This window comes from Copadichromis virginalis, linkage group LG4, assembly GCF_057382275.1.
Source record: "Copadichromis virginalis isolate Kocher_CV1m ecotype Utaka linkage group LG4, C_Virginalis_male_GT1.1, whole genome shotgun sequence".
Lineage (NCBI taxonomy): Eukaryota > Metazoa > Chordata > Actinopteri > Cichliformes > Cichlidae > Copadichromis > Copadichromis virginalis.
In genome coordinates this window covers 26,452,313-26,470,885 of record NC_140621.1, presented here as the reverse complement: position 1 = coordinate 26,470,885, position 18,573 = coordinate 26,452,313, and the positions used below count along the sequence as shown (strand labels likewise).

General features: G+C 38.6%; 1 protein-coding gene across 8 annotated transcripts; it reads right to left on the bottom strand.

The window, feature by feature from the left end:
- Window positions 1–28: 28 nt before the first annotated feature.
- nprl3 (NPR3-like, GATOR1 complex subunit) lies at window positions 29–16,831 on the bottom strand. Of its 8 annotated transcripts, none has more exons than XM_085454580.1 (14): window positions 16,405–16,831; window positions 15,436–15,505; window positions 13,068–13,106; window positions 12,268–12,400; window positions 7,868–7,942; window positions 4,718–4,868; window positions 4,534–4,615; window positions 4,291–4,428; window positions 2,545–2,701; window positions 2,051–2,157; window positions 1,733–1,862; window positions 1,093–1,321; window positions 817–1,009; window positions 29–372 (listed from the first exon to the last, which is right to left on the bottom strand). In XM_085454580.1, the coding sequence occupies exons 1-14, from the start codon at window positions 16,598–16,600 to the stop codon at window positions 207–209; spliced, it is 1,866 nt and encodes a 621-aa protein (XP_085310706.1). In that variant the 5' UTR covers window positions 16,601–16,831; the 3' UTR covers window positions 29–206. The 8 variants fall into 8 exon arrangements, with proteins under 8 accessions (XP_085310706.1, XP_085310708.1, XP_085310707.1 ...); XM_085454582.1 differs by having other exon boundaries at window positions 1,093–1,306; XM_085454581.1 differs by having other exon boundaries at window positions 4,534–4,612.
- Between the last annotated feature and the right edge of the window lie 1,742 nt (window positions 16,832–18,573).

Genomic DNA, 18,573 nt, shown 5'->3' with positions numbered 1-18,573 from the left:
ATTCACAAAAAAAACCTTAAGGCATGTCTGATATATACAAAATAATTTATTACTGTAAACAAACATTTGGCTCATACAGAAAAAACATCTTGCAGTCAAGGCATTTTGTTTTAAAACGTCTTTGACCACTTAGCTGTGAGCCCAGCAGGCCATTAACTTCTCCTAAACTGACACATTTTCCAGTTGCTGAAACACTGTCTGCACAGCTAGTCCATCGGTGACTGAAAGATTGAAATAATGGGATCTTCATGGTTGGTAACCACAAGGACACTGCGGAACTTGTCAAACAGCGTCTTTAGCTGCGAGCGCCTCATGTTCTCATTGTACATAATCTCTTCCAGGTGGTGATGTCCTCGGAAATAGTGCAGTAGCCTGGAAGCAGTTAACAAGAGAAAGAGTTTCACTGACTGATCAACAGTGTCAATCATCCATGAGACAGGACTTTTGCACCTCTGATGGGAGCCTTCATTGCTGTGAAGGGGGCAGCACTGGAATGCTGAGAAGCTCTCCAGACACTTTTGATCTCCACCTAACTGCTGGTAAACTAACTCTTTAGCCTATGCTGCCCAATTAAATTTTACAATACTATGCAAGTAGATTTATTCAAACCACTGAACAAATACTTTTTTATCTATTGAGAGACATAAACATTTCATTTCTAAGATATGAGGCAAAGGCAGGCAATCAGTTAGTTCATGTCATCCATGTACACCGCTCTCATGTTTGAACATAAAACAGAACAATGGCAACCTTAAGGACACTTAATAAAACAAGCACACTATGGTCCTGTTGTCAGTTAAAGGCAGATTTAATCACCTCGCAAACATCCGCAGATCCTCTGGATTTTGTGCAGCAGGGATGTTAAGAATAAACTGCCTCTCGTGCTCTGACAGGCTGGCGAGCAGTGTCTCAGTCATCCTCTTGTTGAGCGGGGAGTCTCCACCAGTTAGCAGCTCTGCACTGGAGTTTTCCATACTGGGACTGGTTAGGGTCATGTCATCACTGCTGGCTACACAAAACAAGAAGAATGTCAGATTTTATAGTACAGAGTTAGAGCCGTAAGAGCAGAAGAGTAGAGGCGGGAGGACATACTCGGTGAGCCAAAACTGAGCGCACTAGGGGTACTGAGACTGCGACCTCCTACTCGGGCAGCCAGCGGAGGGTCTTCATCCCTCAGCCCAGGCTCATCCTCACTGGGTGGTACCAACAAGCACACATAAGTGTGCAGCTGGATCAGGAGGCGGCGCTGCAGCATCCAAACCACCATCTGGATTAACTGGGCCTGGTTAACCAGCAGAGCAGCAAACTGCATTAGGATAAACTGAAATAAGGGAATTGGAAAATGCTCACGTAACCAGGTCAAATATGTTTTAAAATAGATCCACAAGAAAGAGTCTGATCCTGTTCTCGTGAAAAATGGAGGATGCATACACTAGAGACGATGTCCCTTTGCCATTAATAATTCATCAGGACCTACACTGCCAGAACAAGACGAAGAATGATGGCCCACCTCAAGGATTATAAGTATTATAACTTATGTTTGTGTTCAGTTTTCATATATATTTCTGTCTTCAGGACATAGATATACATCAGATTATTTCATTAAACATGCCTGAAATCATGCAAATTTAAAAAAAAGAAAAGAAACTGGGACATTTTCACAGGTTTAATAAAAGTATTTCTCTTTTGAAATGCTTCACACATGTATTCCACATCATGCAATAACCCCCACCTCCTGTGTGGGAGCTTCCAGGGGATTTCTAAACTCAGCCAGTGAGACAGGCAGTGAGAACTTGGCTAACATAGAGGGCAGATCATGACCAGGAAACTGCCGGGCAAACTGCTCAGCCAATGGTGAATATCTATTCAGGGAGAAGAGAACAACACAGAGCTTATTCCATCACAGAACATCTTTTAAATTTAATTCCAAACAGTGTTGCAAGTCAGATCAGGAAGCCTCTCTATATGAGGAAATGCCATGGATGAGTGCTTAGCATTAGTGTGCTTCATTTCCTCTTCCCAGCTGGCTTATATCACATCAGATACTCACAGGCAGATGTTGGCATGCGGAGACAGCATGTAGACATTATTCTCACACAGTGGGTAGATGATAATTGCCTTGCCCCAATAAACCAAATGAGCAGCAATCTGAAAGATCTAAATGAGAAAATATTTGTCAATTAATCTCTAGGATGCCAAATAAAAGCAAAATAAGCAAATAAGAGCTACACATGGGGATTTTCTCAGATTTGCATTACATATATCTGCCACTAGATGACAGTAAGACCACCTGACTAAACAACTTCTGAAGGTTATACTTTTTTAAAAGTATATATGTATGTACAGTACACTTTTTCACATTTTAACTTTCCTCTATTCTATCAGTGATGCATACTGCACAATGATTTATAGATCTTTGTGTATTAAACACAACTAATGCATCTTTTAGACTTATAAAAACTAATTTCATCTGATAAATTCATGAGAATCACATCTGACATTTTAAACTGGAAATCTGATCCAGGTAGTGTGACTGTCCTGTACCTGAAGTAAGGCCAGGTCAGCATCCTGAGCCAGCTGCTGCAGGTTTTTCACTGCTGAGCAGGTTTTAATCAGGCGGATCAATGCAGGGGAGCAGTCCAGGGGAAGCTGGCTGAGGAGTGTTTTCTCATTTTCCAGAAGCAACAGGGCATGATAGGGTCTGCAGGATCAGACACACAATACGGATTCTAAATGAACATACATCCACATACAAGCAGACTCTGTTTGAAAGAAACACACATTTAGTTTATTTTACATACAAAGACAAAGGTATACATATTAAACTGTTTGTTAACTAAATATCCAATCAGCCAGTCATATGGCAGCAACTCATTGTGTTCAGGTATGCAGACATAGTCAAGACAGTCAAACTGAGCATCAGAATGGGGAAAAAAGATGATTTGAGTGACTTTGAATGTGGAACGGTTGTTGATGCCAGAAGCTGCTGATCTACTGGGATTTTCCCACACAGACATCTTTCAGGTTTACAGAGAAAAAGGTGAAAATGCCTTTTAGATGCAGGTCAGATAGGAAAGCAACAGTAACTTAAATAACTTGTCAAAACCAAGGTGTGCAAAAGAGCATCTCTGAATGTACAACACATTGAACCTAGGAATAGATGGGCTACAGCAGTAGACCACCCCACTGCCACTCATGTCAAATATGAACAGGAAACTGAGGCTACACAGGCTTACACAGACTCATTAAAATTTGACAGAAATCCCAATTGCATTTACAAACTGACAAATCTGCAGCAACCTGTTTGTGATGTTATTATGTCAACATGGCCCCAAATCTCAGAAGAATGTTTCCAGCACCTTGTTAAAACTATGCCGTGAAGAATTCTGAAGGATAAAAGGGGTCCAACCAAGTACCTGCACAGGGCAGCAGCAACTAATGAGAGAGCTGATCAAAATTACAGCTATTACATTGAAATGCCAGTAGGCGGCACTAAAGACCACACTAAATTCTGCATCGTTTGAGTGCTTTATATATTAAACACATACATTTGCTTACCAAATACAATCCAGCTAATTAAGGCACAAAACTTCTTTGACATAAACTGAGGGGAAATTAGACTATTCTGACTAAAGGGCTGAAGGGTAAGGTGACCTGTGGATCAAAGAGGGATTTTGACAAAGCTGTGTTATTTGATGGTTATGTATAGACCTAAGCTGACTAGCCAACGTAGTACAACTGTGTGCATTTGAATGATTGCTGAAGTTATAAGTTGTGATAAGTCCATTTTTAGCAAATTAGTTTGTACTTTAATATTCCAAGCTGGCTGTCACAAAATGATTGTTTTCTGGCCTTAACAATTTATTCATATTATTATGATTATTAGACATTATGAACACAATTGATTATATCACAAATGCAACTGGATGAACTTATTTTGTCATGAAAAGATGCAATGTGTGAAAAAACAGAAGGAATCCACAGAAACCACAGAGTAAGTTATGAATGTGTAATATAAATAATATCATTTTAAATATGACATAAAAAAGCTATTACACCCATGTGTTTATGTTTTGACAAATGAGGTCTATAGGTGTTTTTAGTTGGCCATTTGTAGCAACACAGCCCACATCTGCTGATTTTATTTCATCTAGAACAGCTAATCCCCCTTCCCCACCCTTCCCGTGTCTTTAACTGTAAACAAGATACTTCTAGTTACAGCTAATCAAATAAGATGTTGTGAGATGTAAGAAAACGTCACATAAAAAGAAAAACAAATCTGTAATATACCTTATGGCCTTAAGGCTGCGCTCTAATGCCTCTGGGGGGATGTAGGTGTCACCAATCCTGTGGATCTTGTGCGGCAAACAGAAGCTCACCTCCAGCCAGTCGTTGATGTGAAGTCGCACCACACCGGTTGTACAAAGGCTGAAAAAGCACCATCATCACAATCAGCAATTGCAGAATCATATATTACACAAATTTAGACAGCAAATCCAAACAAATGAATGTAAAATGCATGTGGTCACACACCTGTCATACGCCTCCTTGAGGTCTCTTGCTAGCTTACACTTTGGAAGAATTTGTCTAAATGGGGACTGGGGGCTTCCATCTGCTGATACCAGAAGCAAAATACCAATATTCTATGTTAACAAAGATGTAAGTCTGACTAAGACCAAGCTGCAAATTTGATGTGTAGTCTGAGCTTGTATCTCACTTTCAGTCGTGGTAATTTCCTCCTGGACGGCCAGCATGAGTTTGGCCTCGCGGGTCAGATACTGGCAGCGGCGCTCCTCGTGCTGCAGAGCAATGGCAATGCGGCGTGACAGGTTGTGCATGCAGCTGATGACGGATGGGTCAGCATTTGCCTGCAGGCCAGAGATGAAAATCAGCCACTTTTTAAATGTCATAATTATGCAAAGAAAGAAAAATGTATCTGTTACACTTTGATTATAACACCAGTGCTTTTTTGTGTGGATGGTAAATGGACTGATTCTTATATAGTGCTTTTCTACTCTCCCGGAGTACTCAAAGCGCTGCATACAACATGGATCAGTTCACATTCATGTCCAGGCTGTCAGTTGTTAACTATTAAACATCCCGTTTATTTTACACCTAACGTCAGTTAATGATCTTAGCATGGCACCCGCTGAAAGATGAATGAATATGACTTAACACGCTCAGTATAAATGTTGTTTTTGAGCACATCTTTGATGTTTATTTCTTGTCATATTTACGCAATTCAATACAAAGGCTCTGCAATAATTTCTACATCTTATAATGTTAAGAATTACGAATTGCATTTTGATTAAACTTGAGCAGATGTGAGGTTGTTGTACATGGAATTATTGTTTCTTATAATCAGTCCACCTTAGGTATGAAAACAAAGATGGAGAAATGTATATAACACAAATTTTTTTTTGTTTTACTGAGCTATTTTTACTTTATTGAGGAATTTTATGCAGCTTTTTTTTTATTGTATTTTATTTAAAATTTTACTTTTATTGTAATAAACTTTTACTTCTTGAGCTCCTATATTTTATTTTACATTCTGATTTTTTTTTTAATTTCTTTTGTACAGTTTTCACACTACGATACTGTTTTGTTATACAGTGTTTTAATTCGTATAGTAATATTTTACATGTATATAAGTTGTGTTTAATGTTTTTTTTGCTGCTTTGACACAAGAATTTCCCAACATATTGGATATAAAGTAGATCTTACTTTAAGGTAAATGGACTGGTGACTGGTTCTTACATAGTGCTTTTCTACTCTACGTGAGTGCTCAAAGTGCGTGATAAAACTTTCACAAGGATACTTTGGCATGCAGCCTGGAGCACTAACCTTCTAATTAGTACCTCCACCTCCTGAGCATGGATCAGTAGCATCAATGCGTATTAGCCAAACATTGTTACAGACTATATGACTCTTGTTGACGTACTGGTAAATAACTTGATATTTACAATTGTCAGTGTTTATAACTTATGTGTTTTGTTACAGTAACTGTTCCCCTACTTCAGATGTTAAAAGGTGTTTCAGGCTTCACATGTAGACAGGTGAAAATGTAAAAAGCAGAGTCAAGTGCTTTTGCCAAAGCAAAAGTAATAAAACTCTAACTTTATAGATATGTTGACCAATTAGAAGTCTACAAACAACAACAGTGTTTTTGACACTGATGTCAAAAATGAGATAAAGGCACACACCTTTGATGATGCAAAACAAATCAATCTTCTCCATTTAAATATGGGGTTTTTTCAAAGGCTCCATGTCCAGTGAACTAAAATGCTGTTTACGTGTAAACAAAGGCCAAAAATACCTATGTATATGTGGAGCCTTTTAAATAGTTGAAAAACTCAGAAACTGTTTATAATGGAAATGTCTTTTTACCAACAAAGCAGAAGTGGATAAATAACTACAGAAATAAAATAATCAAATAAAATATCTCTATTAGCACTGCCCACTTGGGTCGGGGATGAGTTCAAGTATCTCGGGGTCTTGTTCGCGAGTGATGGGAGAAGGGAGCCGGAACTCGACAGATGGATTGGTGCTGCGGACGCTGCACTGGTCCGTCGTGGTGAAGTCTCCGGAAAGCTGAGTGTAAAAGCGAAGCTCTCAATTTACTGGTCGATCTACGTCCCTACCCTCAGCTATGGCCACGCACTGTGGGCAGTGACCGAAAGAACGAGATCGCGGATACAAGCGGCGGAAATGAGCTTCCTCCGAAGGGTGGCTGGCCTCTCTCTTAGAGATAAGGTGAGAAGTTCAGCCATCCGGGAAGGGCTCAGAGGAGAGCCGCTGCTCTTCCACATCGAAAGGAGCCAGTGAGGTGGTTTGGGCATCTGACAATGATGCCTCCTGGGCGCCTCCTGTGTGAGGTGTTCCAGGCATGTCCCGGGGCAGACCCAGGACACGCTGGAGAGATTATATCTCTCGGCTGGCCTGGGAACGCCTTGGTGTTCCCCCGGATAAGCTAGGGGAGAGGGAGGTCTGGGCTTCTCTGCTTAGGCTGCTGCCCCTGCGACCCGGCCCCGGATAAAGCGGAAGAAGATGGATGGATGGATATTAGCACTGGCAAGTGGGCAAATTGTTATTTTCACCATCAACTTCAACCATCATCATCTTCTCAGAAGTTCACAATTGGTGCATCCCTATTCAATGCAAGTTGATATGGTTTTATTAGAGAAATAAGAATATCAAATAATGTTAATTATAAACATAAATAATAAACATACAAAATACATGAAAACAAAATGTAGCAGTGTTTGGTTTACATACTGCCATGTGGGCCTGCTGTGTTTTTGTACAGAATTTCCACAGTTGCCAGGAAGATATTAAAAACATGACTAAGTACTTTTTGCTTGCTCTTACTGGGAACCATGACTCAGCATGGGGAGGGGCGCACTGGTCAACGTGATTAAGCCCCCCTTCCTCCCTCTAAGTTACCATGCTCTCACTGATAAAGTATACTGGAATATTATCAGCTACCCATACCACTCCCATTCACAGATAAAAAAAAACCCCACAAAATCTATGTGTCCCACCCAAGCTAACTAAATGTAAATTATTATTAAGTTTAAAGTTTCCAATATCAAGAGTTTTACAGTTACAAACATTTGGCCTCGCAGGTCAGGTACCGACCTATATCTGACATATATCAGTATATCTGTACATTTGCCCGTAGTACATCTGTATATTTGCTCTCCACTTATCTGTATATAATTGCTCTTATTGCACTTACTACTCTTGCACTTCTAATTAGATGCAAATTGTACTTCATAACCCTGTATTTACACATGTGTAATGACAATAAAGGTGAATCCTAATCCTAAACATTTAAAATTAAAATCAAAATACATCTTGTGCATACCCTGAGTGCAAATACCACATTAAACAAGATCATTGTTGGCATTTCTCTCTTGGGTGAAGGATCTGTTTTAGAAACCTGCAAAGAAAAAAAGACAAACTTATCACCAGATGCAAAATCTAGACAAGCCTTTATATTAAAATGTCAGTTTACAGTTTGTTATTTTGCTGTTATAGTCAAAACTACTAACTGATGCCATTTTTTAGATTTATTTTTTTCTTTGGAAGACTATGACAAATAAAACCTGCCACAACTTTTCCAATGTCCAGTGCAACAAAATCAAATGTTGTAACAAAAAGAGCAGTACAGTATTTAATTTGATAAAAGGAGGTCTCACACTTTTCACTTGTAAAATGAATTAAATAATTAAGACCTAATCAAAATGCTATGGAACCTTAACCTTAAGGCCTAACTTCCATGATATGTCACACCAGCCTTGTACAATGATCTTATGAATTTACTGTGGACTGAAATGTTCAGTTTAGGTAAACAGAAGTGCTTCATGGTAATTTTAAGTCAGATACAGTAGGTGTTGTTGTAAAGAATAAGTGCAACCCTTGTGACTTTCATATTTCTCTATTTTCTCCACCCTGTGTGATACACCATTATCTTAGCAACACATGCTGTGAGTCATTAGACTAAAAGACTGACAGCAGGGAGCTTCAGCCAAATTTCAAACAAGCCACAATTGAATATAAAACACTTTTATTCAAGCTAAGTACCGATACACAACAATATGATAATAATAATAATAATGATGATAATAATTATAATAATAGTTGACACTTTCTATTGTTTATTGTTTATGTATTAGTCAACATACATCAACAAATTTCAAAACAGCGCAGCATTTCGCTAAAAATCAACAAACAAAGACGTAAAACATTACAACAACAATAATTTGCCATTCATGTTTGAGTTAAGCTCTGCAGGTACTGCTTTAGTGGCTTCTTAAATTAACCCCTGTTTTTGACCAGTTTGGTGTTGCTTGGCGACCCGTTTCAGAGAGAGGAACCTCTGTATCCGATTGTTCAGTCTGACGTCACTAGCCGTGTCTGGACCTAAACTCCGCTGCAGGTCCACATATCAAACGATCACTATGGCATTACTGAGAGTTGAAAAACTGTCTAAAGTCTTTCATCTTTAATAAAATGATCAGCGTTCTGCTCTACCAGGTGTAACAATTGAGTTTAACATCCAGGCATCCATGAAAACGGAATTTATGACATTTAACGGAGTTAGAAGTTAGCAGGGAGTTAGCTCGCTATCTATCTAAATACAATATAGCATGTCCTGACTGCGGGGTTTTGGAAACAAATTAAAACGTACAGCTCTGCTATCACTTCCAGCATAAATGAAGACAGAAAACTAAACAGCAGTGACGTTTGTAGGGTTACTGAAGTTTGGCTAGCTGGTATATAATGATGTGCTACGTGACCGCTAGCGACACAGCTATGTTAGCATAATATAAACAAGCTAACTTTTTTTTCCACTCGATAAAAGTTAACGTGAGTGTTCTCGGTGGTCAGGAACAAATGTAATTGCATGGCAGGATGCTGTAAAAAGACCAAACTTCAGCCAGGAGAACAACTGAGATAATCCATCCTAGAGCTGGGCGATAGAACGATAACGACATGTATCGCGATATAACTTTTACTCGATAGAGAAATTAAGCTATCGCGATAGACCTCGCCGCTCTTGTCCTCTTAAAAAAAAAAAAAAAAAAAAAAAGGTCAGCCGATCCAAATTCAGTAGCGCAGAGCCGAACCAATCACAGCCGCAGCGTCACGTCGCGTGACTTGTTACGTACAGCACAAGTGCCAAGCCGCACGTGTGTTTGTTTGGGAAGCAGCCAGCGGGTAATGGAGCCAGCGCGTAATGGAGGAAATGAGTGTGCCGACTAGAAAAATCAACCGAGCGTGACCGAAGAGAAAACAGATGATGGTTCCAATGCCGGAGAGATTGTCGAACGGAAGAGCCATAGAAGTTTCGTAGTGTGAAGGTATTTCGGCTATTTCAAGTCTGACAAAAAACAGAGTAGCTTGCACTGTAAATTGTGCCGAAAGCAAGTCTGGAAATACAATAAACTGGTGCATGCGTCACACTGTGCGCCACGTTATTGTTTCGGTGAAATGAATTTCTACAATACTGTTAATTGTACTCTCTGCAGTGTTTAAATGCTTACATATACACACAGTTACTGTCCCTCCACACATACGACTCTGTTCTGCTTCTATGCCCCAGCTTTGTTTACTTTTTCCCACCGAGGCTTCTAGACTTCTGATTGGCCAACATTTCTGCACGGTTAGGAATCTAGCGCCACCTGCTGCTTTGGCATGTTCATAGCAGCGTTTTCTTTCATTTCTCCCTTTATGTGTGGACGGGATTATTTTTTTAAAACGAAAACGGAAAATCTCCGTTTTCAAAAATACCCGTGTACGTGTGGACGTAGCCTGAGTCTCTGACTGGAAGCGCTAATTCATCATTCGGCTTTTGTCAGACTAAAGTAACTGTTACAACTGTTTGAAAAGCTCAGCTATACAACAAGGAGAGATTGAGAATTTCCTTTTAGTTCTCAGTTTACTTGATATTGACAAAAGTTAGTCAGTTTTGTCTGTTCTTCTGTAAAACAAACTAAGATTTATTTTTAGAATTAATACTTTATTTCTAAGTGGAATTGACAATTTAGTCTGTTTCGTTTGTTCTATTTTGAAACTTAAACGCTTTAGCGGCTGCCTTTTGTGTAGTTTGCAATATTTGCCTTTATTTATCTGAAAAAGTCTCATGTTCCTTAAGTACATCTACCCTGTTGAACTTATTATGGGAAATAAATATTTAAAAACAAGCTGCTGATTATTTCACATTTTACTTGTGAGCAACGGCACATTTAAATCTTACAAATATAGTTATTTGGCTTATATCGTGATAGATATCGTTATCGCCTGAAATGAAAAAAACATATCGTGATATGAAAAAATCTCATATCGCCCAGCTCTAATCCATCCACAATACGAGGTTAGTCATTCACATACTGCTGCATGGGCTGGGCTGTAGTTACATCCTAAGGTTTTAAAAACTGAGCTTAAATAAATGATTAGCGGTAATAAAAGCCGAGGGAGGTCAACAGTGATCACTGACAGTTTTAGGAGCTTTCAGAGATCAAATAGAAGAAAATACATAACATTAAACATGTTAACAACACAAAAGCCATATTAAACGCAGACTACTTTAGACCCGGAAGTAGGATTCGTCGCGTCATCACTGAACAACCGGATGGAACAGCTCTTGTCATAAAATTAGTTCAACTCTGAGCTAAAGAATTCACTTCACGTGTCACGAGATCGTGGCTAAAACCAGTACTTACAAAAGACATGTGGCACAGATTTCATAATAAAGGAGTTTGCATAAATAAATAATAAAACACGTGAATTGAATTGTTTATCAACAGTGAACCAAAATATTTGCTTATACATGTTGCACGCATTTGTATTGTAGGAGCTTTCAGCAGCACGTGACCACATTAATGAGCAACACTCCACATGTGACAGAACAAGTGAGCAGATGTCATTAATCAAAACAAAGGAGCTGGAGACCCAACAGCTGATTAGTCAGTCCTATTATATTTCTTTAAAATCAGTGAACACTGTGCCAAGACTCTCACTCTATCTTACAGACCTTCATTTAGGCCTCACTCCACATGTTTAGAGACTAGGGCTGCCACGATTAGTCGACTAGTCACAATTATGTCGACTATCAAAATCGTTGACAACTAATTTAATAGCGGAAGCGTGGTTTGAAGCTTTGTAAGATCCCAAAAGACGCAGTAATAAGTAGTAGGATTTAAGAGTGTAATAATGGACTGAAACAGAAGGTGGCAGCACTGCATGTAAAATGGTAAATTGCCTGCATTTGTATAGCGCTTTTCTAGTCCCTAAGGACCCCAAAGCGCTTCACAGTACATTCAGTCATTCACCCACTCACACTCACATTCACACACTGGCGATGGCAAGCTACATTGTAGCCACAGCTGCCCTGGGGCGCACTGACAGAGGCGAGGCTGCCAGACACTGGCGCCACTGGGCCCTCTGACCACCACCAGTAGGCAAACATGGGGTTAGTATCTTGCCCAAGGATATTTGGCATGCAGCCAGGAGGCAGCCTGGGATCAAACCACCGACCTTCTGATTAGCGGCTGACCTGCTCTGCCACCTGAGTTACAGCCACCCACATGTACAAGGATGCCAGCTGCCGTTAAACCCCGAAGAAGAAGAAGCAGTGTCAGGTATCGTAGCTGTGTCCAAATTCAGGAACCCATCCTTCTGTGCCCACATTTGTAGGCCGATTACATTACAGACTGTCCAAATTCGAAGACTCTGACAAAAGCGGCCGACAAATGATCCTACCTGGATGATAGGAGGATGCTGAAGCAGGGTGGGGTGGCCCACAAATCGAACATTGTCTATCTTCAGTTCAAACTTCTTTCCACACATATCAGATTTGGTGGCCAGGATTGTGGAGAGGACGATGTCAGAGAACCTAAAAGAGGGAAAAACCCCAATAAGAAAATGTGCAGTGTGGGGAGAGCGCGGACATCACAGACACAACTGAGATGAGTGAGAAAGTTTAAATTAGCTCAGTTTGCTTATACTTTTCACATTCCTGTCTATCGGAGAGGTTACATTAATCAGATGCATCTGCCTGTAATTAAATTCAACAAGTGTATAAATGGAAAACAAAACTTGTTTGCCTACTAGAGAGGCGAAAAGAGGAAAAAGGCCTCTTTGCGGAAAAGGTGCAATCGCTGTATGAATGAAGAGTGTGAAAGACTCATGCTGGTTTGACTTAAGTAACTCATGCTGTGATCAAAAGGACACAAATTAAGGTGTTAACTCTCGGAAATAAAAAAAACAATTAAACACACCACAGACTTACTCCACCACCACAATTTGAACTGTGTTCTTTAAAGTTTACTCTACATGCTAAAGGTAATATAAACAATACAGACTAAAGCTTCAATGATAGCCTTAAACTCATATTTTGTAGAAACCAAAGCACTGATTCATTCTTGTACGACATTTTAAAAGGATTGTGTACTTAGATCAGGGTTGGAGATCCATATAAGACACAAAATAGGAAAGAAGGGGATAAAAAGACAGGGGTGATCTAAGCGAAGGAAAGGTGGTTTAGAATGATTTCGTCTTACCCTGCTACCAACTGTTCGTCAGTTAGTGGAGATTGCTCTCTGAAATGGGGATTGGGCCACAAAAAAGAAGAAAAAAAAAACAAACAAAAGGGAAAATGCAACACACAGTTGGGCTAAATGCATAAAAATGGACATCAAAACAAGCCGAACAAACATGTGATAGTGTGATGTGAAAACACTGGTGTGCTAAAGTTCTAATACCAGCAGTGCTGGTTAGTGAGCTTCTATACCCGCCTCAAAGGTTTTCAAGGTAACTAAGTTTGTAATAAAATATGACAGTACAATAAAATAAGTCTGAATTATCTTTATGGTTAATACAGTTAATGTAGTGCTTCAAAAAATTTTAAATGCTGCTGGTGGGAAGTAATAGAATATATATCAGAAAAATCATAATTCTGATTTTCAACAAAAATTTTCTTATTTTTGTTCTGCTAAATTAGTCTGGAAAATTCCTACACTACCTGCCCAATATCTAAGATATGTTTCACGTCATGAACACCAAATGAAAGCTGCTCTTATGCAATTGAATGGCACTGCTTGCTTTAATAAAGCTAATAATAACAAAATGACGTAAACAAAGCTTCTATGAATAGGTTATTTTACAGACTTATATGAACATTATACAGCTATTGACACATATGTGGCATCACTGAAAAGCAGTTTTACTCTTTTGTTTTACTCAGTAGATGAAGAAGAGTCCCAGCTAAATTCAGAACGTGACTGCTGGTGTGGTTACACAGTAACTGCCTTGATGGAATCTACTAGCATGAAAGACAAAATAGAAACTCATCTTAAGATAGGACTGTGCGATATGACCAATAGCTCATATCCCGATATAAGAATTATATCGTCCTGATAACGATATAAATCACAAAAATGTAACATTTTCTGTAAATTCTGTGAATCTCGGGCAGCTCGTCTTGCGGGAAGTGTTTCCAGCTGCGTGTCATGTACCTGGAGTCGCGTGTTTTAAACGATGCATGAAACTATACATTTTTAGACATAAGTTGTAAAGGCCGCCGTTTTCTTTGTGAGTATTTATCACACAGCGTGCTGCGGGGAAAAGCCTGTTCTAACGTTTGAGTCTAAGGTTTATTTTTTAGCACCTGGCGGCTCTTTTTAAATTCTCATCCGTAAACACTCTGCTCTTTCACGTGATTCAGTTTATTTTGAAAAGTCTCAACAGGATCTTGAGCTTTATTGTGAAAGGTTTATGTGGAACATAAACAAGCGGACACACGATGCTGTTACCGTCGTTGTTGCTAACCACAACGCATAAAAACAGGCGCTTGTCCGTTGTAGTGTGGTTATATAAAATATAAGAGAAAGAGAGAACTTTAAGAAATTTATATAGCCACTACAGTAACCATCAAAACGATGAAAAAATATTGCCGTAAACAGTTTATTTTGCGACACCATGAAACAAACGATAGCGTAAAATGAAACGATAGACGTTTTTATATCGTCATCCGATATATATCGTTATATCGAACAGCCCTATCTTAAGATGCACATTAGGGGGTTACATACACTCACTGCCCACTATACTACATACACTTGCTCAACTGCTTGTTAATGCAAATATCTAATCAGCCAATCACATGGCAGCAACTCACTGCATTTAGGCATGCACAGAGTCAAGTCAAATTGCATAACCAACTCTAGCATTTACACAGAATGGTCTAAAACCGAGAAAATGTTAAGTAAGTGGTGCTTTTCTGGGTGAAAATGTTTTGTTGGTGCCAGAAGACAAAGGAGAATGGACAAACTATTTTGAGCTTAGACTCAAGGCATGCAGAAGAGCGTCGTTAAAAGCACATCACATCAAACCTTTAAACAGATGGAAAATGGGACCAATCCATTACTAGTAAGGTGTACCTAATAAAGTGGCCAGTGAGTGTATCTCTTAGCAGCTGGGAAAAGTGAGTCTATCCAAACAGCACCTCGGGCTGTGACAAATATTAGGTACAAAGTGAGGTGAACGTTTTTGTTTTTTTTTAAAAAATATATCATATACTGAACTGTTTTACTCAATTATTTTATCAGTTTAATAAAGTTTATTAAAGGTCATCCACACAATTAATTAAAATCAGTGGTTCTCAACAGCTCAACGTTTTCAATAACCTAATAGCTTAACCTAATAGTTTTTCCTGGTAATCCCCACTCTCCCACAGTTTGAGAACCACTGATTTAAAATGTGTGTCAGCATCTATAATATTGCTGAAAAACAAAAAGTGTGTCTAGATGGGGGAAAAAAGATTACAAGCATGATGGAGGAAAACATAATGAGCTTAATAAGCTCATTTGGATCTCAGAATGAAACAGTAAGTTGAATAATACATAAAAAAAATGAAGATTGTAGAAATACCTTGAATCACCATCCTGGTCATCAAGCTCATCCCCAGATGTGTTCAGCACATATGGATTCCGCTGTTTTGCTTGTGGACAGATATCAGTGAGAGTTAGTCATTATGAAAAATACATATTAGACTCATAACAAAAATAAGAACCACTGTGAATCTGACTTCAACTCACTAATCATAAAATTGTGTTAGAGAGACACATGCTTTTACTGTCCTAGTTCGTGTCCCTGTTCCTAGTAAAAGCCTCTCAGCATCAGTACTGTGCCAGTATTTGCCAAAAACACAATTGCTGGTATTTAAACTGCTGTAAATAACTTCACGGCCTACAGTCTCAAAGATATCGCTCATGAATGATATGACGTCATTCTGAGCGAGAAAGAACAGTCCTATCACAAGGTAGAACTTTTATATATCTCTGAATTATCCAGGTAAAAAGTGTCATTAAAATGCATTTTTAAGAGAAACCTGGGCCAGTCCTGATCTAGAACACAGTAGGTGCAATAACGCTGAGACATACAGATACTGGCAAATCAAGTAAATGCTTTATTTTATATAAAATCCTGTTCGGAAATCTTTTTGACTGCAGCCTATTTCCAATTATAAGAAAGGTTATTAGGCATAAAAGACACACAGAAACAACTGCAATGACTTTTTGGTGCAACACCAGCAACAAGAGGAACTTGTGAATGAACAAAAGTACATCAAATTTATGTGGCACATCCACCAACAACAATCTGAGAGGCCAAGAGGGAAACTTCAAGAAGGAAGAACAAGCAGACCCGATCCTCAAAAAAAAAAAAAAAAAAAAGACAATCCGCAGTTCCAAAGTCGACAATCACAACAAAAGGGGCTGTTGGTCTGCCCTGGATTACACTGCTGCTTTATTATCTCCTGTAAATATGTAATTACGTGGAAGCGACATCTGTGTGTGCGTAAATGTTTATGTTTCTGCTTCATGCTAATGCTACCCCTACCTGAGAGAGATGACGGACACTCAGCGACCTTTTGGTAGGGATATCGGAAAAGGAGTTTGTTCCCTCGGCTTCCAGAGCTAACCAGTATGACGCTAATAGGGCTGGTTTTGTCGCCGCATTTGTATGCACTACTTTGGGACTGAGGGTACAAGGACTTTCGGTCATCTGGTAGACCGTCTGACGGGTTGAGCATCATGTTAGCATTCTAGCTAACTCCTCAGTTAGCTTCAAACAGACAGGGAGCGTAATCTTGCTTCACTTCAAGCTTAACACTGGTGTTTGCCATACAAAGACACCGACCAGAGACAAATTATAGCCTGACTAAAGTTAACTATAAAGCCTTGATATTATACCCTACCGCACATCCATCCGCCACTGTTGGGATTGTTTTGTGTCACTGTGAAAACTGTTCGGCTGAAACAAGGAGGGCAGATATCATATTCTTCCGCTACTACATAACATAATCTACTGCGTCACTCACCGTGATTTCTATAGATTTTTCTTCCAAGGAGCGAGACTTTCTTGAATTGTTGTTATTAATATTTTTGAATTAGTCTTGAGCAATAGATGCCCAGGCTTTATGAGGGTAATTTGAAGTTTTCCTTTGCACGTTGACTGACTTTTCACTTATTTTTAGTCCTTCAGACTAACTTAACGTTGAGCTATGAAGACCCAATCTAAGACATGAACCAGTGCTGTGTCAACACATTACAAATAACCTAAATGAACTCCCAATTAACTACCGCAGATCTCATCAGCATGAAAAGCAAGAAATTACTCTCTGAGTCAGAAAAATCACTTTGAGAATCTTTTGAAAAAAAAGTTGTCAGGAATACATAATTTAGAGGATGCATATGCAGGACAACGAGAGCCCAAGAAACCAAATATAGCTCAGAGAGAGCGTTTGTGTGGGACAATGTGGGACATGTTACTAATGCTTCAAGGTGATTGGAAATTGTTGTTTATCTTAATTTGAAAATTATAATATAATAATAGATACACATAAACAACTGTTTGTGTATTCTGTAGATACACAAACAACTGTGAAAGACAATCACTCCTCTAATAAGTCAAAGTTGTTTTATTTAATGATATAATTCATGTATTTATTTGTTTATTCTTATTTAATTATACACTCATGAGTTCGTTTTCTATTGCCATAACTTTCTCTTCTGTACCATTTTTGTGAGATGTGCTAATTTTAATAAAAATTCTATTATACTTTTTTTTATTTTTTAATAAAAAAGTACTTCATAAAGTGCCACACCAGGTCGCTCGATTTTCATGGGATTCCTAAAAAGTATATTTGTAGATGTCAACAAATATTATTTAAGGACAGGGAGACATGATATAGTTGCAATAAACAGATGTTGCCATGCATATGTACATGAATTGAATATATGCACTGCAATAAACACTCATTGGCCACTTCATTAGGTACATCTTGCTAGTACTAAGTTGGACTTCCTTTTACCTTCATAACTGCATTAATTCTTCATGGCATAAATTCAACAAGGTGCTGGAAACGTTCCTCAAAGATTTTTGCATTTGCATGACAACATCACACAGTAGGTGTGTGATCTATGTTGTGAATCTCTCTTTCCACTGCATCCCAAAGCTACTCTGTTGGATTGGGATCTGGTGACTGTGGACCAGTAGGAAAAGGATGACGATGAAATGGTAAAAGTCCAAACGAGATATCCAGGAACTAAATTGTTTCTAAAACCTATTTTCATTTCTTGTCCATTTTTCTTTTCTTTTCTTTTCTTTTCTTTTCTTTTAATAATAATAATAATAATAATAATAATAATAATAATAATAACATTTTTTTTTTTTTTATAAAGCGCCTTTCAAGACATGCACCCAAGGACACTTTACAATTAGATAAAACACATAATGGAAAAATTGAGAAAAAAAATGGAAAAAAAGAACAATAAAACAAAAGCACAAGCTAAAATTAACAAACAGTGGGTTCACAGTGAATATGCAGATTTGAACAGATGGGTTTTGAGTTGAGATTTAAACTGGGGGAGATTCTTTTTAAATCTCTGTATGGATCGGAATATGTCTGAGAACAAAACACAAATAACCCTTTCCCCTGTTTTGCACAGTAATTGTAATCCGCTCTAATTTTAGTTTATCTTAGCTCTATAAAACAAGCTCGTCAAT

What these genes read in the sequence shown, in the direction of transcription:
- nprl3 (XM_085454580.1), bottom strand. Translation starts at nt 16,600, where the DNA reads ATGATGCTCAACCCGTCAGACGGTCTACCAGATGACCGAAAGTCCTTG. An exon ending in GACGAACAGTTGGTAGCAGG is followed by an intron (nt 12,401 to 13,067) that starts GTAAGACGAAAT and finishes TCCCTCTTTTAG; the next exon opens with GTTCTCTGACATCGTCCTCT. An exon ending in TGGAAGCTCCCACACAGGAG is followed by an intron (nt 1,322 to 1,732) that starts GTGGGGGTTATT and finishes CCCTTATTTCAG; the next exon opens with TTTATCCTAATGCAGTTTGC.